Raw genomic sequence first — 21,812 nt, forward strand, 5'->3', positions numbered from 1 at the left:
AGTCATTTTCTCTGATGAATCCCCTTTCCGATTGTTTGGGGCATCCGGAAAAAAGCTTGTCCGGAGAAGACAAGGTGAGCTCTACCATCAGTCCTGTGTCATGCCAACAGTAAAGCATCCTGAGACCATTCATGTGTGGGGTTGCTTCTCAGCCAAGGGAGTGGGCTCACTCACAATTTTGCCTAAGAACACAGCCATGAATAAAGAATGGTACCAACACATCCTCCAAGAGCAACTTCTCCCAACCATCCAGGAACAGTTTGGTGACAAACAATGCCTTTTCCAGCATGATGGAGCATCTTGCCATAAGGCAAAAGTGATAAGTGGCTCGGGGAACAAAACATTGATATTTTGGGTCCATGGCCAGGAAACCCCCCAGACCTTAATCCCATTGAGAACTTGTGGTCAATCCTCAAGAGGCGGGTGGACAAACAAAACCCCGCAAATTCTGACAAACTCCAAGCATTGATTATGCAAGAATGGGCTGCAATCAGTCAGGATGTGGCCCAGAAGTTAATTGACAGCATGCCAGGGCGGATTGCAGTAGTATTGAAAAAGAAGGGTCAACATTGCAAATATTGAATCTGCATCAACTTCATGTAATTGTCAATAAAAGCCTTTGACACTTATGAAATGCTTGTATTTATACTTCAGTATTCCATAGTAACATCTGACAGAAATATCTAAAGACACCGAAGCAGCAAACGTGTGGAAATTAATATTTGTGTCATTCTTAATACTTTTGGCCACGACTGTACACACGTGGGTTCAGAGGAAACTAAATGCTAAACAATAGAACTATACACGTTCTAACATTCAGTTGCACTGCACCAGAGCTCAGTAAGCAAGATGCTCCTTCTGGCATGTTTCACTCTCACTGTGGAGAGCAGATCAGCCTTTTCTGTGAAACTGCCAGCACCCTCTGCTCTGTGGGTCGTGGCTGCAGCTTGATCAGAGAGAGATAAGGGGCTCACAGAGCGGGGCTTGGAGCACACCCATCCATCCAGCACAGTAATGAACAAAGCCCAAACTAAAACCAGGAAACTGGGGTTATATTCCGCTATGTGGGCCAACGTGTATTAACCCATGCTCCAGATCAGTAGACGGTTAAACCATCAGTTTCTATGGTCCATATCACATATTGAGAAATTTTATTACACACCCTACTACAATGTTTCAAACGTATCCTTCCCCTAGTAGATGGTAGCGTCAACAATTATATGTGGATAAAATATAATTTATTAAGTGTTATGTAAAATAAAGACAGAAGAAAAAACTATTTACATGACAAAAACATTTACAAAAAAAAAAAAAAGTACAATATACACATGGAATTGGCATCATAGTGTCCAGAGCTGAATAGACAAAACATTGGAATTACTGTTAGCTGAATAAAAGGGGTGAAGCACACAATCGAGATCATCACATCGGGCATGAATCTAATTGTAATGTCAGTCTCTTCCAGCATTGACAGCTTTCATATTTCACTTTCAGGAACTTTACCCAAACAGTGTGCCTTAGGACAGCAGGGTGATGAGGGCATTCAGAAACTTAGTCCCATCCTCCATCTTTAGCTCAATGACTGCAAAGGGAAAACACAGGTAAGAATGTGTGTGTCTGTTTCCATGGGGAAATGGTTAACACCTGATGATGTAATGATTACACCTGTAAGAATGACTTGAGGCATTTGATGAGATCCAAAAATCAAGTATTGAACTGTGTGTAAGAAAAGAAAAAAAAGTGTACAGCTAACAGGTTCCATCTGTAATGTCTGCTCTCTTGTGGCCAATATATACAATGACAAGAACATTTTACTTAGAGGTGTCGAAGTGGTTGTGGAGAGTTCTGGAGCTGGTGCTCTCTGCTGCCTTCTCAAACGCACAGCCAATGAAACCATTGGAGGGGGAGAGGGTGAGACGAATTAGAGGCAGAGAAAATGAAAGGAAACAAATTACAATGGTCATTTTTGGTTTTCCCACAAAATACAACAAAGAACATTCAAGTGCTGTAATCTTGCGCACGACCGACACACGTTATGGACTCACTTCTTCTTGTCGCATGCCTCAGACTCAGGTGGGATGCCCAGAACGATGAAAGTTCCCTTCAAAATCCATGGGAGCAGCTATGACCAAGGGCAGTAGCTTACAGCACTTATTCCTTGTCTTTTAACAGGCATAGGCAGACATAAGCAAGAGCGATGCAAAGGACCCCAAAGGAACATCTAAAAACACATTCTTTTGAAACTAAATGAAGACAAGGGGCAATAAAGCTAGACGGGGTCTTGGACAATGGGTAGGTGAAACAGTGAGGAACTCACGGAGCGTACGAAGGCTTTGAGCAGGTACTTGCAGAGCAGAGTCAAAGCCATGGGCTTGGAGAACAGCTTCACATCAGGAGTGCCATGCACAGAGATGGAGAGGAGCGTTAAAAGGGGGGGCATCACACTCACACACACCTCCAAGAGGTAGCAGTAGAGGAAGGGTGCCTGTGACAGTATGAGTTTAGTGCAGATGCAGCTCTGTTGGATGGCTTTCAGCTTCTTAGCCAGGTCAATGCCACCATGGAGACACTCAAGGTTACTCCTATCAGGGATCATTCTAAAACCTAGGGTGCATTCATTAGCGCACAGCATAGCAAAACGTTTTGCAATAAATTAGATTCTATTTGACAAATTCAGGTAGGTCCTCTCCAGTCTCATCCCGTTTGTATGGAGATATTAAACATTTCAATAGATTTCTATATCCTTTCTATAATACCTCCAGCATCGACACCCTGGATAAAAAAAGTGTGCTGGACTCTGCGTTAAATTACACATTTCTCGAAGTAGGAATATCGCAAAAATGTATCAATGGCTCATTCGAGAGATGACATCCTCCTGAGTTATGACATCAGTCACTATTGAAATCTGACATGTACGATAGACGTTTTCACAATCTAAAAGTCGTATTATATTAACTTCCAGTGTAGTGAGAGCGTCTATCACGGTGCTACAACATACCGGGCAGGATTTCTGTCTGCTTGAACGCCAATAACTCAGATACACATGAAAAGACCCAGAGAAATCAATAAAACAAAAACATTCAAGATGGGTGAACCTTTTCTTTAATGATATGCATCCAGATGTATTTGTTTTATAGTCATGTGTGTGTGTGTGCATGGATGCACATGTGTGTGTACCTGGAGAGGAAGTCAAGGGCCTTGATGAAGTTGTCGCCAGGGCTCTCATCCTTCTCAGTGTTCTCCAGCAGGGCGACAGCAGCGTGCACCACATTGGCCAGGAAACTATTCTTGAAGCCAAAGTGAACGCCGAACGTATGGATACCGATGTCCTTCATACTGAAGGAACAGTGACAAGAGCATTTAAAATGATGGTTTTGGGTATATTAAGAGAGGAGAATATTGTATTCATAATATACAGAGTCAGACGACGGAATCCAGAGTCATTGATACCGGGGATTATTTACAGATACAGGTAACTGGTCAAATAAATTGACCACAACCATAAAGTGTCTTTATTAGGCACCGGGCCACCACAGCTTCAATGCACCTTGGCATAGATTCTACAAGTGTCTGGAACTCTATATGAGATGTGACACCATTCTTCCATAAAACACCAAAATATGGAATTTTATGTTGATGGAAAATCCTGTCTCAGGTGCCGCTCCAGAATCTCCCATAAGCGTTCATTGGGTTGAGGTACGGTAACTGGGACGGCCATGGCATGTGTTTACATCATTTTCATGCTCATCAAACCAATCAGTGACTTCTCATGTCCTGTGGAGAGGCAATGTCATCCTATGGGGACATAGCTATGGTAGCCAAAATAATGGTATGCACAGGACTTTTATACACGACACTAAGCATGGGATGTTAACTGCTTAATTAACTCAGGAACCACACCCGTGTGGAAGCAGCTGCTTTTAATACACTTTGTATCCCTCATTTACTCAAGTGTTTCCATATATTGATTCACTAAAACAGACACTCTTACCTGTATTTCTTTAACAATTATTCTATGACTTCTCGCAGATTCTCTTTGACATGTCCATGGAGTTGAACTTCTGCTTCACCTGCTTCAGGGGCAGGCTGGACAACACAAACAGAAATAATCATTCAAACCACCCATTATCATCAATGAATCAAATGAAAAACTGCTGCTCATTACTCTTGATGAAGTGACATTTGTCCTTCAGAGGCCACTGACTAATTGATTAGTAAATTATACTCAAGAATTTGAGTCCCGCATGTCCCTAGAATGATCATTTGCTTATTTGACAGATGATTCTAGTTGACAGTCAAAACTTGAGGGTAGCATACCCCATGTCAGCAAGGAACTCTTGGAGTTTCTTCTGGCCGTGCATGGACCAGTGCTTGAAGTTGCAGGAGGTATGAGTTACATATACTCTCATACAGAGACCAGTGTTGGTACAGGGCCAGACGCAGACTGAGACAGTGTTTCAAGGGGTTAACACACAAAGAATGCAGGACAGAGAGCAGAGGGTGACAAGCAGGCCACTTCACTTTTTCCACATTGTTATGTTAGCCTTGTAAAATGTTCCTCAAACTACACATAATAGCCCATAACGACAAAGCCAAAACATGTTTAGACATTTTAGGAAATGTGAAATGAAAAACAGGAAATACCTTATTTACATAAGTATTCAGACCATTTGCTATGAAACTCAATTGAGCTCAGGTGCATTCTGTTTCCATTGATCATCCTTGAGATGTTTCTACAATTTGATTGGAGTCCACCTGTGGTAAATGAAATTGATTGGACATGATGATTTGGAAAGGCACACACCTGTGTAAATAAGGTCCCACAGTTGACAGTGCATGTCAGAGCAAAAACCAAGCCATGAGGTGGAGATGGGAGAACTTTCCAGAAGGACAACCATCTCTGCAGCACTCCACCAATCAGGCTTTTAATGGTAGAGTGGCCAGACGGGCCTTTTACAGAGGAGTGGCTTCCATGAGAGCCCGCTTGGAGTTTGTCAAAAGGCACCTAAAGGACTCTCAGACCATGAGAAACAAGATTCTCTGGTCTGATGAAACCAAGATTGAACTCTTTGGTCTGAATGCCAAGAGTCAGATCTGAAAGAAACCAGGCAATGCTCATCACCTGGCCAATACCTTCCCTACGTTGAAGCATGGTGGCAGCATCATGCTGTGGGAATGTTTTTCAGCGGCAGGGATTGGAAGACTAGTCAGGATCTAGGGAAAGATTAACAGAGCAAAGTACAGAGAGAGATCCTTGATAAAAACCTACTCCAGAGTGCTCAGGACCTCAGACTGGGGCAAAGGTTCACCTTCCAACAGGACAATGACCCTTAGCACATATCCAAGACAATGCAGGAGTCGCTTCAGGACAAGTCTCAATGTCCTTGAGTGGCCCAGATGTCAGTTTTTAATAAATTACCAAAAATGTCTAAACCTGTTTTTGCTTTGAGTCTTCTTGGGTATAATGCTACAAGCTTGGCACACCTGTATTTGAAGGGGTTTCTCCCATTCTTCTCTGCAGATTCTCTCAAGTTTTGTCAGGTTGGATGGGGAGCGTTGCTGCACAGCTTTTTTACAGGTCTCTCCAGAGATGTTCGATCAGGTTCAAGTCCAGGGCTCTGGCTGGAACACTCAATGACATTCAGAGACTTGTCCCGAAGCCACTCCTGCTTTGTGCTTAGGGTCGTTGTCCTGTTGGAAGGTGTACCTTCACCCCAGTCTGGAGGTCCTAAGCGCTCTGGAGCAGGTTTATCAAGGAACTCTGTACTTTGCTGTGTTCATCTTTCAGAGTAGGTGAACTGATGATCTCTGCATGCGTGGTTCCCACCGTGAAGCATGGTTGAGGTGTAATGGTGCTTTGCTGGTGACACTCAGTGATTTATTTAGAATTCAAGGCACTCTTAACCAGCATGGCTACCATAGCATTCTGCAGCGATACACCATCCCATCTGGTTTGCGCTTAGTGGGACTATCATTTGTTATTCAACAGGACAATGACCGAACACACTTCCAGGCTGCGGAAGGGCTATTTGACCAATAAGAAGAGTGCTGCATCAGATGACCTGGCCTGTACAATCACCTGACCTCAACCAAATTGAGATGGTTTGGAATGAGTAGGACCACAGAGTGAAGGAAAAGCAGCCAAAAAGTGCTCTGCATATGTGGAAACTCCTTCAAGAGTACTGGAAAAGCATTGCAGGTGAAGCTGGTTGAGAGAATGCCAAGTGTGTAAAGCTGTAAAGCCAAAATATATTTTGATTTGTTTAACCCTTTTTGGTTACTACGTGATTCCATGTGTTATTTCATAGTTGAGGTCTTCACCATTATTCTACAATATAGAAAATAGTAAAAATAAAGAAAACCCCTTGAATGAGTAGGTGTCCAAACTTGACTGATACTGTGAGGATTAGATAGAGGACCCAGTTTCAACATAATCAATATATAATCCATACTCACTGAAGTTCCACGGTATTCATATTGGTAAGTCAAACAGGATCTCACGTCTGAAATGAAAATTTTTCAAAAAAGTCACAATCTGCACAACATCATTACTATTTAAACTCTAAAGAACCATCCCCTTTGTGCCTCCCACTCTTTGCTCTATCCTTCTCTCCACTGCCCCCTAAAACATGGGAACATGATGGTATAAATAGCAATACATCACCACTGCAATATGATCGGCTTTGTCCGCTATTTGTGGAATCATCATTGTCATACACACAAATCAAATTACACCGGACATTTTCAAAAATAAGAACCATAAATATGAGAAAGATCCACCTTGGCTCAAATGGTTATTTATGTAGAGGTGGGATGGGACAAATAGAGGGTATATTTTCTTTGTCATAACTTTTGTTACATCAATATGGTAATATCGCATCGTCTCCGTTTCCCAGAAGGCACTGAGCCTCCATTGCTCTTATTCCCAGTCCTCGCTGCCTTCCTTTTCATCGTGGAAGATGTCGTCATAGGAGGGCATTCCAAGGCCATCATCCTGCTTTATCATCAGCTTCACCTTGGGGGGGTGGGGGGGATTGTGGGAGATTGGGTTCAGAACACTGGTTGATGGTGGTTATGCCATCTGGACAACAATTTCTTTGCTCTTTAGCATCTTTTTTTAAATTTCACCTTTATTTAACCAGGTAGGCTAGTTGAGAACAAGTTCTCATTTGCAACTGCGACCTGGCCAAGATAAAGCATAGCAGTGTGAGCAGACAACAAAGAGTTACACATGGAGTAAACAATTAACAAGTCAATAACACAGTAGAAACCAAAGGGGGAGTCTATATACAATGTGTGCAAAAGGCATGAGGAGGTAGGCAAATAATTACAATTTTGCAGATTAACACTGGAGTGATGAATGATCAGATGGTCATGTACAGGTAGAGATATTGGTGTGCAAAAGAGCAGAAAAGTAAATAAATAAAAACAGTATGGGGATGAGGTAGGTGAAAAAGGGTGGGCTATTTACCAATAGACTATGTACAGCTGCAGCGATCGGTTAGCTGCTCAGATAGCTGATGTTTGAAGTTGGTGAGGGAGATAAAAGTCTCCAACTTCAGCGATTTTTGCAATTCGTTCCAGTCACAGGCAGCAGAGAACTGGAACGAAAGGCGGCCAAATGAGGTATTGGCTTTAGGGATGATCAGTGAGATACACCTGCTGGAGCGCGTGCTACGGATGGGTGTTGCCATCGTGACCAGTGAGCTGAGATAAGGCGGAGCTTTACCTAGCATGGACTTGTAGATGACCTGGAGCCAGTGGGTCTGGCGACGAATATGTAGCGAGGGCCAGCCGACTAGAGCATACAAGTCGCAGTGGTTGGTGGTATAAGGTGCTTTAGTGACGAAACGGATGGCACTGTGATAGACTGCATCCAGTTTGCTGAGTAGAGTGTTGGAAGCCATTTTGTAGATGACATCGCCGAAGTCGAGGATCGGTAGGATAGTCAGTTTTACTAGGGTAAGCTTGGCGGCGTGAGTGAAGGAGGCTTTGTTGCGGAATAGAAAGCCGACTCTTGATTTGATTTTCGATTGGAGATGTTTGATATGAGTCTGGAAGGAGAGTTTGCAGTCTAGCCAGACACCTAGGTACTTATAGACGTCCACATATTCTAGGTCGGAACCATCCAGGGTGGTGATGCTAGTCGGGCATGCGGGTGCAGGCAGCGACCGGTTGAAAAGCATGCATTTGGTTTTACTAGCGTTTAAGAGCAGTTGGAGGCCACGGAAGGAGTGTTGTATGGCATTGAAGCTTGTTTGGAGGTTAGGTAGCACAGTGTCCAAAGACGGGCCGAAGGTATATAGAATGGTGTCGTCTGCGTAGAGGTGGATCAGGGAATCGCCCGCAGCAAGAGCAACATCATTGATATACACAGAGAAAAGAGTCGGCCCGAGAATTGAACCCTGTGGCACCCCCATAGAGACTGCCAGAGGACCAGACAGCATGCCCTCCGATTTGACGCACTGAACTCTGTCTGCAAAGTAATTGGTGAACCAGGCAAGGCAGTCATCCGAAAAACCGAGGCTCCTGAGTCTGCCGATAAGAATATGGTGATTGACAGAGTCGAAAGCCTTGGCAGAGTCGAAAGCCTTGGCAAGGTCGATGAAGACGGCTGCACAGTACTGTCTTTTATCGATGGCGGTTATGATATCGTTGAGTACCTTGAGTGTGGCTGAGGTGCACCCATGACCGGCTCGGAAACCAGATTGCACAGCGGAGAAGGTGCGGTGGGATTCGAGATGGTCAGTGACCTGTTTGTTGACTTGGCTTTCGAAGACCTTAGATAGGCAGGGCAGGATGGATATAGGTCTGTAACAGTTTGGGTCCAGGGTGTCTCCCCCTTTGAAGAGGGGGATGACTGTGGCAGCTTTCCAATCCTTGGGGATCTCAGACGATATGAAAGAGAGGTTGAACAGGCTGGTAATAGGGGTTGCGACAATGGTGGCAGATAGTCTCAAAGGTAGTATCCTCAATTACTTTTCTCCTGTGAAGTCACCCAACTGCTGCCAAAGTCAAGCAACCACTTGTGAACAACTAGCCCAAACTTAGACCTCTTTATTAATAATTTAATTTATTAATAATAATAATAATACAAGGTCTAATTGTATTCCAATAGCAAATGCTTTCGAGAACTCACAATCAAATGACTACCTGTATAGTGGCAAATGTTCCACGTTGGAATGTATATCCATAGTCAGTTCTTAAAAAGCCCTCCCTTACATGACCACGTAGTGCACAAGAAACGATTAAATCCAATTGTTAGATGCTACCACCGCCCTCCAAATCAAAACATGCATTCCATGTTGTGTTCTCGCTTTGCGTGCACACCTGTCTGTTCCTCACACTTGTTTGTCCTAGCTAATCAGCCTTGCAATATAGGAGCCATGATGCCACAGACAAGAAGCAGAATGGGGCATGCACACACTGACATCAATGTTTTGATTTGGGGAGGGAGGGGGGGGGGGTCAACAATTGGATTTAATTATTTCCCGGGGACAACAAGGCGATGCAAACAACGCATTATGAATCGAAACCGTCCACCAAAGAGCCACAGACAAACGGCGGTAAATAAGTGGGCTAGTGTTATACGGCTAGACATAGAATATAATCTTGGTCTAGAAGCTGGACTAGTAAAGGACCGGTGTATCCTAAATAACAGACCTTGACTATGTCCCAAATGGCACCCTATTCTCCACATAGTGCAGTACTTTTGCACTTTTTACAAGAAAAGGTGTAATTTGGGAGATAGACATTGACTGCTCACCTGAGTGTCATTGTAGACATTGACTACATCCACAGGTATGTGTGTGTCACAGATGAAGAAGATGGAGTCTTCCTCTGGCTGTAGGGTTTCCAGGAGATCAACATTGGCTCCACAGTTGATCTGGACAAAATAGTGGAACTGAAATTAGAGCAAATAACACACCGGTCATAGATGTTTGTGTTCTTGATAGTCATATTTGACGCCATAAGATTAACTCCAGGGCTATCAGGACTTGACAGGAGTGTCACACTACCTGCTCCTTGTGCTCTAGGAAGGCAGTACCAATGTCTTGCCACCCTGTCACTGGCACCAAGGTGTACTGGAACTGGTCACAGTGAAACAGTGCCTGTGTAGAGGGTGGTGTAAGAAGCAATCAGAATACATTTGAATTACACAACTATGCAGCAGAACAGTTGACAACAAACAGTGCAGCTATGTCAGATAGTTAACTTATTTGACAGCAAACGAAAGGGCTCTAATTTACCTGTAACATCTTACAGGCGCAGAGTGCATCGATATCCGATGACACCAGGAGAGCAATTCTCTGAAAACAACGCAATTGAGAAACATAACAATATTCAAGTCACAGAAGCTTGTAAACATCGTATTCACTTGTTGCAAAATAGCTAAATTAACGCTAAATTAACGTTAGCCGACTGAAAAATAGTCCTCTCCTCTCTATTGTTAGCTAAGTACGTTAACTAATTACAGTAGTCAACGTTATCTAACTAGTTAGCATGCAGGAAGCTAATTTCAGTTTCAGAAGCTCTCACCTGGTTGACAACAATGTCGTAGAATTCCTTTCTTATGTCCGTAATAAACAATTCACACTATTTTCGTGAGGTTGCATAAAAAAAAAAATATATATATATATATATACACATATATAGCTATTTGTTCTTTGAGCTCAAGTTGCAACATCAGGAGTTTTTTTGTTGCATGCCCAACATTTCCTTGAGGAAATATCACGCCTAATTCGCACGTCAGCTGACGAAATTTAAACAGCCAATAAAACTCTACCTACCAGCATGCAATTTATATTGTTCAGTTTTACATAAACTCTACAAAGTGGAGTTTTATTGGCTGTTTAAATTTCGTCAGCTGACGTGATTTGGCGTGATATTTCCTCAAGGAAATGTTGGGCATGCAACAAAAAAGCTCCTGGTGTTGCAATTTGAGCTCAAAGAACAAATAGCGCATAGCTATAGGGTATCTATCCATCCAGCTCTGTGAGCCAATCCCGTAGGATGTGATCTTGTTTTCTGGATTATGATTGCTGTTCATGCTTTGTTTTGTGATATTCGTCACTTCCTGCTGTCATCGTGGCTAAGCGGAAAACAACATTGGAGTTTCAGCCAGCAGCCAGTTTGACGGAGCAGTAATAAGCTATTTAATAGAAGAAGAATAACAAATAAGCTATTTATTATAGCTTTATTCAATACATTTTTATATATAACGTTTTGGCGTACAGTAGCACATCATGGTAAGTACTCAATAACATTGGTTTTGACTGTTGCTTTTGTCAAATAGTACCTACACTAATAACATCGCATTCGAAATTCACTAGCTAAATTAACTACCGTTAGCGAGTAGGAAATAGGTAACGGTAGCTAGCTCCCTGGCTAGCCATTTAACTCAAATGACACATTGTCTCTATGCGATTTAAGACTAAATGAATAGCTACCTTGCTCAGATACTTTACTACTTTACTTGGGAATCGTACTGCTTTAAAACATCGTTATAGGGTGTCACTTGTCATCTAGTTTTACATTACGCAGGCTAGCTAGTAGTTATGAAGATGTTTGAAATTAAATATATATTTTTAAATAAATCAGGGTAAATTAGCTGCATTAACCAGCTGACTAACTGTCTCAAAATAGCTAATTTTAACCTAACAATACTGTCTAATTGTTTTTCGAAATATATGTCACAGTTTTCCTTCAACATGTTTGATCACCCGATCCCACGGGCTTTCCAAAACCGCTTCTCCACTCAATACCGCTGCTACTCTGTGTCCATGCTGGCGGGTCCCAACGACCGGTCGGATGTGGAGAAAGGAGGAAAAAGTAAGTGATCTATGTGATGGCTGTTCTATAAATTATACATTCGAATTTATTGTAACTATACAAGGAATGTATGGAGTTTAACACCTATGCTTTGCACCAGTTCCCTATACACAAGCGAGAGATTGCAGTTACCCTCATCATACAGTCAATGTAGTATGTATTATCCTGCTCTAAGTGTTCTTCGGTGCTCATATCACTGTAATGTTTTCTCCTTATAGTTATAATGCCGCCATCAGCACTTGATCAACTAAGTAAGTATACTCTTCCTACATTATCCAGATTTAAACTCTAATCTACAAATGCCATTTACCCAGCAGATGTTGTTTTTTTACCCTTCACTCTTTTCCTCCAAAGGCAGACTTAACATTACCTACCCCATGTTGTTCAAACTGACCAACAAGAACTCAGACAGAATGACACACTGTGGTGTCTTGGAGTTTGTAGCAGATGAGGGTATTTGTTACCTGCCACACTGGGTGAGCAGGGTTGTTTTATTTCAACACTTGTTTTTTATAAACTGGTGAGGTTTTAATAAACATATTCATAGCCCCTGGCATATATCTAGTGCCATATTTCAGTTTTCTATCAAAGGATGTTTTAAATTAGGGACACACAGTGTAGGTTTATAAGTCACGCTCATTAAAATCTTTGCTCACATATAACCAGATCTCTGTGGTCATGACCCTTTTTGTGTAGTGTGTCTGTAGTAACATGGCTGTTTGTGTGTTTCGCTGTAGATGATGCAGAATCTCCTGCTGGAGGAAGGGGGCCTGGTCCAGGTGGAGAGTGTTAACCTCATGGTGGCAACATACTCCAAGTTCCAGCCTCAGAGCCCAGACTTCCTGGATATCACTAACCCCAAAGCAGTGTAGCTACAGTTATAGACTTATCTCTCTGCACATTTAAGTGCCATTGAAAATAGACACAAAAACTACTCTGAAATTATTCTCACATTCTGCTTGTCTGTCTCATAGGTTGGAAAATGCCTTGAGAAACTTTGCCTGCTTAACCACAGGAGATGTTATTGCAATTAACTACAATGAAAAGGTAACTATTTAATGTTATTGGTATGATGACTGGGTTACAAGGCAAAACTGTAATGGAATTTCACTTTCCAGCAGAATGTTGCTTCTAAATTTAAGGTGTGGCATACAGTTGTGCCTGACCTGTATTATCTTTCTAACATCTGTTTTTTCTCTCTATACTGATTTCAGATCTATGAACTGCGAGTGATGGAGACTAAACCAGACAAGGCCGTATCTATCATTGAATGTGATATGAATGTAAGATCCTCTGTACTGTCTATCATACCATAAATGGAGACACAACACTGTAGCTTAGATTATGGTACCGAATAGCTCTACCTCACCCAGCCATACCTGTTGTTGTCTCTCAGGTGGACTTCGATGCTCCGTTGGGTTACAAAGAACCAGAGAGATGTTACAAAGCACCAGAGGAGCCCACAGTAAGAACCACACATATTTAATATTTCTAATCTGGTCTCAGTGTTTATACTGTATGTTTGGATGAACTCTAATCACTCCTCACAACAGGAAGAGGAAGGAGACCCCAGCACTTGGACTGACATGGACATGAGATTCAGAGTGAGTTTGCTTATATTTCTCATACTTACTGCAGTTTATACACATACTGTATGGTTCACTTTCATTTACAGTGCCTTGCGAAAGTATTCGGCCCCCTTGAACTTTGCGACCTTTTGCCACATTTCAGGCTTCAAACATTAAGATATAAAACTGTATTTTTTTGTGAAGAATCAACAACAAGTGGGACACAATCATGAAGTGGAACGACATTTATTGGATAATTCAAACTTTTTTAACAAATCAAAAACAGAAAAATTGGGCGTGCAAAATTATTCAGCCACTTTACTTTCAGTGCAGCAAACTCTCTCCAGAAGTTCAGTGAGGATCTCTGAATGATCCAATGTTGACCTAAATGACTAATGATGATAAATACAATCCACCTATGTGTAATCAAGTCTCCGTATAAATGCACCTGCACTGTGATAGTCTCAGAGGTCCGTTAAAAGCGCAGAGAGCATCATGAAGAACAAGGAACACACCAGACAGGTCCGAGATACTGTTGTGAAGAAGTTTAAAGCCGGATTTGGATACAAAAAGATTTCCCAAGATTTAAACATCCCAAGGAGCACTGTGCAAGCGATAATATTGAAATGGAAGGAGTATCAGACCACTGCAAATCTACCAAGACCTGGCCGTCCCTCTAAACTTTCAGCTCATACAAGGAGAAGACTGATCAGAGATGCAGCCAAGAGGCCCATGATCACTCTGGATGAACTGCAGAGATCTACAGCTGAGGTGGGAGACTCTGTCCATAGGACAACAATCAGTCGTATATTGCACAAATCTGGCCTTTATGGAAGAGTGGCAAGAAGAAAGCCATTTCTTAAAGATATCCATAAAAAGTGTTGTTTAAAGTTTGCCACAAGCCACCTGGGAGACACACCAAACATGTGGAAGAAGGTGCTCTGGTCAGATGAAACCAAAATTGAACTTTTTGGCAACAATGCAAAACGTTATGTTTGGCGTAAAAGCAACACAGCTCATCACCTTGAACACACCATCCCCACTGTCAAACATGGTGGTGGCAGCATCATGGTTTGGGCCTGCTTTTCTTCAGCAGGGACAGGGAAGATGGTTAAAATTGATGGGAAGATGGATGGAGCCAAATACAGGACCATTCTGGAAGAAAACCTGATGGAGTCTGCAAAAGACCTGAGACTGGGACGGAGATTTGTCTTCCAACAAGACAATGATCCAAAACATAAAGCAAAATCTACAATGGAATGGTTCAAAAATAAACATATCCAGGTGTTAGAATGGCCAAGTCAAAGTCCAGACCTGAATCCAATCGAGAATCTGTGGAAAGAACTGAAAACTGCTGTTCACAAATGCTCTCCATCCAACCTCACTGAGCTCGAGCTGTTTTGCAAGGAGGAATGGGAAAAAAATTCAGTCTCTCGATGTGCAAAACTGATAGAGACATACCCCAAGTGACTTACAGCTGTAATCGCAGCAAAAGGTGGCGCTACAAAGTATTAACTTAAGGGGGCTGAATAATTTTGCACGCCCAATTTTTCCGTTTTTGATTTGTTAAAAAAGTTTGAAATATCCAATAAATGTCGTTCCACTTCATGATTGTGTCCCACTTGTTGTTGATTCTTCACAAAAAAATACAGTTTTATATCTTTATGTTTGAAGCCTGAAATGTGGCAAAAGGTCGCAAAGTTCAAGGGGGCCGAATACTTTCGCAAGGCACTGTATTTGTATCTCATACACAGTCATTCGCAATTTAACCCATGAATGAATCTATGAATACTTATTCTCTCTATAGGCCTTCACTGGTTCAGGCAATCGTCTGGATGGCAAAAAAAAAGGCATTGAGCCTAGCCCCGTCCCCATCGATCCCAGTGACATTAAAAGGTTGGGAGCTATGACCAGTCTAAAACCAATCCCTAGCCCTTTCCCCATATCCTGTCACTTTTGTATTTGCAGATCAGATCTGCATTATCTCTCTGAATGCATATGTGACTAGGGTTGCAAAATTCTGGGAACTTTTAAAGTTCCTGGGATTTTGCAAAACTACATGTGACATGCTATGATGACACCGGCTCTGGTCTTAACCTTTAACCCCTCTCTGTCCCCATACAGAGGGATTCCTAACTACGAGTACAAGGTCGGAAGGATCACCTTCATCAGAAACTCCAGGCCTCAGCCCAGGAAAACAACAGAGGATGTAAGTACGATGGTCAAAAAAGTAAAATGTAATAAACCGCTCAATCCCTTTCCTGCAAAACTGATATTCAGAAAGGTATAAAAGCCATATTTAGACAGTTTATATTGGATGTGGCAAATTTGAATGCATTAAGCTAAAGCTGGTCTTTTATATTTACAGGAGGATTCAGAATTCATCGCCTTTTCTGGTGAGGGACAGTCACTACGCAAGAAAGGTGGCAGAAAGCCTTGAGGCACTACAGTATTCAACTGCAGAGACTGACTGACTTACTGTAGACTCTACATACCCACACATCCATCATAAGAAACCAATAAAAGCAAGTCATGAAAAGAGCTGGGTTCATTTTTCTGTCCCTTAGCAGGAATCAGCAAGGTTTTACTTTCTTTTGATGATATTTTAACGGTCTTGTCCATGGTCAGCATGTTAAAAGCTCTTCTAAAAAATGAGATGCTATTCGGACTGAGGTTAGTCAGTGGAGACTTCTGCGGGGAGAACGGCTCACAATAATGGCTGGAGCGGAGCAAATGGAATGGCATCAAACCATGTCTTTGATACCATTCAACTTGTGCTGTTCTAGCCATTACCATCGTCCCCAATTATGGTGCCACCAACCTCCTGTGGTTAGAGTACAGGGTTGCTGGTCTGAGCCCAGCCAAAGCCAGCTACCCCTTCCTTTTGCTACAATATGATGAATATAAACATTTTTCTACCTTGTTTTCTCATAATGGGATTACCCTTGTTAATGTTGATGATGGAGTGGGTTAGATTTTTCTTTGAATATGTATCAAAATAATTAGGAAACGCTTCTGACATTGGAACCTGTTGAACTCGAACTTTGAGAGTGATGAGTGGCGGAGGTGGATAAGAGCCATTCCTTTGTTTATTTATCAACTCTGAAATAAAGTACAGCGTTTTGAATAAAGTGCACTCTGTATAAATCTCTGTTTATTTTTGTCTTTAAATAATTGTGTGTGGAAGGATTTTAACATTTTGTTTCATAGAGCCCAAAGTTAATGTGTATCAGCAGGTATTGAAATGGCTACATATTGTAATTCATACGTGTGTAATAAGCACAGTAAAGGGATAGAGCAATTTATAGATGTGAATAATTTTCTTTGCATACTTCTGTAAATATCAGTTTCTTGTTCTCGAGTTCATTCATTGCCGGAAGTGGGTGGGTGGGACTCCTGCTTTTCCAGTTTTCTATTAGTTACCACAGCCACAAAGTCGCCGTACATTTTTTTTAAATGAAAACAAAAATGTGCTTTTTGCTCTTAATTTAGGGTTATGGATAAGGTTAGCACTATGGTTGAGGTTAAGTTTAAAATAACATTTTAAGAAGGGGAATTGCATAAATAGGCGGGGTTTATGAATTTTTGGCTTAGGTAACTAGTGACGACCTTTTCACAGTGCTTGATTGGCTGTTTTCGTCCTCTTGTCAAAAGTCAAAACAACGGAGGTGATGATGGCAGATTCTGGAGCAATGTGGAGGGTAATGTACCAAATTCATGTATTGTTTATGATAACGTAAGGTCACCGTATTTCACTAAAGGCCCTAGTCACCAATGTAACTCGTTTGTAGCTAGCGAGCGTTATATGACTCGATAGTGTGCTCTGCTGTTCGAGGCTAGTGTAAATGTTAGCTAGCAAGCTAAAACCACATTGAAAGGGATAGCATGAATTTGAGCAAAGGTTTTCTTCCCTCGACTGATCATCCGACTTGAGAGAATATCGATGCTAGATAACCAACTAACTCATCTATGGTTAATATCTAGCAAATTGGCACTTTGATAGGTGTTGTTTAGTGGACGGTCAACGCCTCACCATTATGTGTTTTTCTTGAACTCTGATTATACTGGAACGCCAGCTAGTTTTTCAGTTATCAAATGGCAATACAGCCATAACACAATGAAATGCTGCTGGCACATTTAGGAAATTTAGAACAATGCTCGAGGAATTGATTCATACTGTACATGTATCATCCTATGTACACTGAGCAAAAAGTTTAAAAAATTCAACAATTTCAAAGGTTTTACTGAGTTACAGTTCATATATTAAATAAAGGTAAAATAAATAAAAAATGAAATCAGTCAATTGAAATAAATTCATTAGGCACGAATTTTACACGACTGGGAATACAGAAATGCATCTGTTGGTCACAGATACCATTTTTAAAAAGGTAGGGGCATGTGTAATGGGAATTTTAATGTTTGCTTTTCTTATAACCAATTTCTGTGTTCTTGCAAGTGGCTGACAACAAATCACACCTATCAGTAGCTGCAATGTGGCAGTACGCCCAAATGTTGTTTTGAGAACGAACTAAAGATATCTCCGTTTCAAGGTCTCAGCTTAGAGAGGAGAAACCTCGAGGTGTTGTTGGTCTGTCACATGTTATGAAACCGTATTGTTCGGTCACATGAAACAAAACGGTAATGATTCATGAATTATGCTAAATCTTGCAAATATTACTTGTCTGTGAATAGCTGTATATAAGAAAACTGCTGGGTCTACCCAAGGAGAGCTCCTGATTGACATGTGTACTATGGTGTATTGAGTTGGTTGGAACCTCTCCAGTGTGATGACAGTAAACAATTATTAATTTAATATTGACTTCAAATGTACCTCTGTAAGAATTGTTCCACAAAACGTGGAACAGAAAACCAGACCATATCTGATGTGACCACCATTTACCTCATGGAGCGCGACACATTGGAAGTTACGAATGTAACTATGGTTCTACGAATACCTGGAAGACCGTCAGTATGGTTGAAAGTATGGATTATATTCCTCGCGCTCTGTGCAGGTCGAGTAATAATAACAAAGTCATGCCGGTGACGTGACTGTGTGGGAGGACGAGCTCCCCGCGATTCATATAAAACTGTACGTCAGACCACGCACCGTCTCAGAGAATCTGTGGAATTGTGTTGTGACAAAACTCCACATTTTAAAGTGGCCTTATATTGTCCCCAGCACAAAGTGCACCTGTTTAATGATCATGCTGTTTAATCAGCTTCTTGATATGCCACACCTGTCAGGTGGATGGATGATCTTGGAAAAAAGGAGAAATGCTCAATAACAGGGATGTAAACAAGTTTGAGAGAAATAAGCTTTTTGCGCATATGGAACATTTTGGGGATCTTACAACATGTTGTTTATATTTTTGTTCAGTGTAAATATGGCAGAAGTATTAACCTCGATCACGTCATATGCTTATGTCTATTTACCTGATATGTGACCGCCATAGCCGCCCCGGACCTGTGATGACTACTGGAGTGAATTCAGACACTGCAAAAGCCTGTGGAACCGTTTCCATAACTACTATGCCCATGGCACATCCCCCTCCTGCGGGCAGTGGAAAGAAGACTACTACTCATGTAGAGAGTGGGAAAAGAACCCAGGCCCTGAGACCAAGGTACAGTTTAGCACTCAGTCATCATTTCTGCTGCGAGGGGAAATGGCCTAATCAACGTTGGAACAGCAATACTGTATTTACAGGGAAACTGCCATCAAGGTCCAGAAATGTTGGCTACAGTTTGCTTCTGTACAGGATACTACATTTGTAATATGTCTCAATTGTGAGAGATCAACCAACCAACTTGGTCTGTTCTCTCTCTTATGCTGTCCCTACTGCAGGAGTCTTTACAGCAGAGTGAGAGGAACCGGGAGGCAGAGCAGAGGAAGTTCACCCCTGTGTGGGACCTGAGACGAGATCCGCCCAGAGACTGGCACATGCCCCTGCACCAGGGAAAGTCCCCAGATTCCCAGTCCTAACCATCCCCTGGGTCAATACTGCCATGGCCCTAAACATGGGCAGACCAAGGTCAATGTGGCATCTGAGATCTGTTTCACTACACAAACTTAACCAATTCTTCTAGCTTTAACTGTAGAGATTGTGGCTAGGGAGCCATGGTCCTGGGGTTATTCAGAGCAATCCATTGACATTAGAGCTAGAATTTTAAAGTACAAGTATTTTTGGAACAAGTCATAATTGTTCATGGCAGAATGTATGTTCTACACAATGTATTTTTACTTTATGTTCTTGAACTTTTCTGAATATGCCCCTTGCAGAGGGTGTGAAGGCTTTTTCCCCAGCTAATATGCTCTTAACCACCTGACTCTTATTGGTTCAGTTGAAACCATGTTTAGAAAGGTGTTTTAGTGCTAGGCTTGGTTGGGGAAAAGCCTGCTCTCCAGGAACAAAACCACTCTGGCGTAGATTTTTTTTCCAGAGGTGTCCAATTCTCTTCACTGGTATTAGGGCGGTGTTCTCTACTGCTAGAAAGTTCTACTCTAATCAAAAACACAATTATTGATAGTGACAGAGTGTTGTGCATTCTTTCCATACATTATGTGTGTACTGGGAAATAATATTTTGGGGAACAGCTAAAAGAGATACTGGATTAGGAAAAGGGTAAGCACACCATCCAGTATTCTGGCTTCCACCAGTGGTCTGACTGTTTTTGTCTCGTCATTGTGTGGAAAGAGACTCTACCTATTGCAATTGAGGCCAGTGTTTCTGTAACACCATTACACAGGATCTTTGCCTTTTATTATTTCACATGATACCTTATCTAGTGTTGCATACATAAAAATGCATTTCAAATAAAACAAATGTGAATCCTTTATTTTAACCCCCTGGTATGTTTTACTTACTTTAAACCTATGAGATCTATGAATGTAACATTACAGAGCACACACACTACAGAATGTGAATCACTTCATGAGTGTGAATTGAAACTTCTGTATCCATGCTAGGGCAGTTGTCAATACGATGAATAGGTCATGGTCAGTAAAGCAGTTAAATTACCCTTACTTTGAATGAGACATACACCCACTAATGGTGCCACGGCTGTTGTTCTGAGCAAGCTTTAATGTCTCATCTTCTTTCATGAACATCCTCGTCAAATATTTTGTCTGTCCGTTCAAATCATGTGAAAACATGGATGAACATCCATGTCAACACGTATTACGCCCACAATGTGTTACACTCACTGGGTGTAAACGTTGGTGATGTTGCATTTGCTCTCAGGTGCCTCGTGAAGCTGAATCCCTGGTGGTTGAAAGGGAAGAGCAGGGGGTTTGGCCTCAGTGAGGCCTCACTCCAGCCTCAGCTCCTCCAGAGCATCCCACTTGGCCTCCACAGCCAGACTTACTGCCTCCATCTCAACCCGGTGCTGGGTCTGCTCATAGAGGGGCAGGGTGGAAAGAAATTCAAATGTGGCACTGGTTATAACTGGTTATAACAAAATGTCTGCAAAGAAGGTACAGTAAATTGTCTGCTCACTGTTTTTTTGCTTCTAAATAAGGATCTTTAATGGGGCTGTGGTGATGAAGCTTCGGCCAACATTGGCTTACAAGATCACATACCTGTTTGTAGCAGGACCACTCCTTCAGCAGTAGAGCCCGTTATTCACTTTCCTCAAAGGGAAGCTGAGGAACACAGCACACCCTAGAGGAAATGAACAAATAGAGTAAGGACCTGTTCAGGTGTACATTAGGACAGAGCAATGCATTTGGATTGCACTAATAGTGCTCTTTACGAGGGTCCACTTTCTTCTTCTTTGGCTCCGCCCTGTAATGGCACACAGGCAGAATGAGTGAGAGTTGAGCCTGTAGTGCAATTATAACAAATGGTGCCAATAGCAAACAGAGTAGACGACAAACTAAAGTGCACCAGAGAACAAACTCTTTGTAGACAACAAGGACCTTGTCTGACTTGACCATTCACTCCAATCAAAGAGCTGTTCAGAACACAGCAAGTCAGAGGAAGGGGAGTACTAAGTTAGCTAAATCTAGCCATTGTAACAGCACTGCAGTGAATAGATAACTTAGCTAGCTAACTGGCTCAGGTTTTAGCATACAACTGGACAACAACCATGAGAGAATTAAATACAATATGTAGCTACATGTAGAATAAAGCATGTTCAACTGCTGCAACAACCGTTGTTGCTAGCTATGCACACGGTGCATGTTACAACTCACCTTGTCCCCGCAGTCTGTCGGGACGATACCATACACAGGGTACGCGATACAGCCAGATACATGATTGCTATACTATATGACTCGTGTTTAAACACGTCAAATAACAGTTATTACCGTGTATCAACAAATGTGATCATTGCTGCCTCCTTGCTTGAAAATGGAGAGAATGACGTACATTCATCTCGAGTTTCACATAGACACTTTCGATCCCATTGTTGTAA

General features: G+C 41.9%; 2 protein-coding genes, 1 long non-coding RNA gene and 1 pseudogene across 4 annotated transcripts; 2 read left to right on the plus strand and 2 right to left on the minus strand.

Moving 5' to 3' along the window:
- Positions 1 to 1,221: 1,221 nt before the first annotated feature.
- On the minus strand, positions 1,222 to 10,796 carry LOC109873853 (cell division control protein 45 homolog; annotated as a pseudogene).
- Positions 10,797 to 10,844: 48 nt separating this feature from the next.
- Positions 10,845 to 16,547, plus strand: LOC109881316 (ubiquitin recognition factor in ER-associated degradation protein 1). Its single transcript, XM_020473475.2, has 12 exons — positions 10,845 to 11,249; positions 11,700 to 11,832; positions 12,051 to 12,083; positions 12,187 to 12,308; positions 12,570 to 12,700; positions 12,807 to 12,879; positions 13,047 to 13,115; positions 13,229 to 13,297; positions 13,386 to 13,436; positions 15,208 to 15,296; positions 15,525 to 15,609; positions 15,769 to 16,547. Exons 1-12 carry the CDS (start codon positions 11,247 to 11,249, stop codon positions 15,838 to 15,840), a joined length of 930 nt encoding a protein of 309 aa, XP_020329064.1. The 5' UTR covers positions 10,845 to 11,246; the 3' UTR covers positions 15,841 to 16,547.
- A 425-nt stretch (positions 16,548 to 16,972) lies between these two features.
- On the plus strand, positions 16,973 to 20,240 carry lg3h22orf39 (linkage group 3 C22orf39 homolog). Its single transcript, XM_020473495.2, has 3 exons — positions 16,973 to 17,101; positions 18,854 to 19,021; positions 19,243 to 20,240. The coding sequence occupies exons 1-3, from the start codon at positions 17,072 to 17,074 to the stop codon at positions 19,378 to 19,380; spliced, it is 336 nt and encodes a 111-aa protein (XP_020329084.1). The 5' UTR covers positions 16,973 to 17,071; the 3' UTR covers positions 19,381 to 20,240.
- On the minus strand, positions 20,132 to 21,779 carry LOC109881344 (uncharacterized). 2 transcript variants are annotated; one of them, XR_002253834.2, is made up of 3 exons: positions 21,592 to 21,779; positions 20,977 to 21,181; positions 20,132 to 20,789 (listed from the first exon to the last, which is right to left on the minus strand). It is a non-coding gene; the product is annotated as an uncharacterized LOC109881344 (long non-coding RNA). The 2 variants fall into 2 exon arrangements; XR_004205422.1 differs by having other exon boundaries at positions 20,977 to 21,779.
- Positions 21,780 to 21,812: the final 33 nt, after the last annotated feature.

The sequence above is a fragment of the Oncorhynchus kisutch genome, linkage group LG3 (genome assembly GCF_002021735.2).
Source record: "Oncorhynchus kisutch isolate 150728-3 linkage group LG3, Okis_V2, whole genome shotgun sequence".
Classification (NCBI taxonomy): Eukaryota; Metazoa; Chordata; class Actinopteri; order Salmoniformes; family Salmonidae; genus Oncorhynchus; species Oncorhynchus kisutch.

Excerpts from the sequence above, each read along its gene's own strand:
- lg3h22orf39 (XM_020473495.2), top strand. The coding sequence starts at position 17,072 with ATGATGGCAGATTCTGGAGCAATGTGGAGG. Across the intron at positions 17,102-18,853 it reads ATTCTGGAGCAATGTGGAGG|CCGCCCCGGACCTGTGATGA; the intron begins GTAATGTACCAA and ends TGACCGCCATAG. Across the intron at positions 19,022-19,242 it reads ACCCAGGCCCTGAGACCAAG|GAGTCTTTACAGCAGAGTGA; the intron begins GTACAGTTTAGC and ends TCCCTACTGCAG.
- LOC109881316 (XM_020473475.2), top strand. Across the intron at positions 13,437-15,207 it reads ACATGGACATGAGATTCAGA|GCCTTCACTGGTTCAGGCAA; the intron begins GTGAGTTTGCTT and ends TTCTCTCTATAG. Across the intron at positions 15,297-15,524 it reads GATCCCAGTGACATTAAAAG|AGGGATTCCTAACTACGAGT; the intron begins GTTGGGAGCTAT and ends GTCCCCATACAG.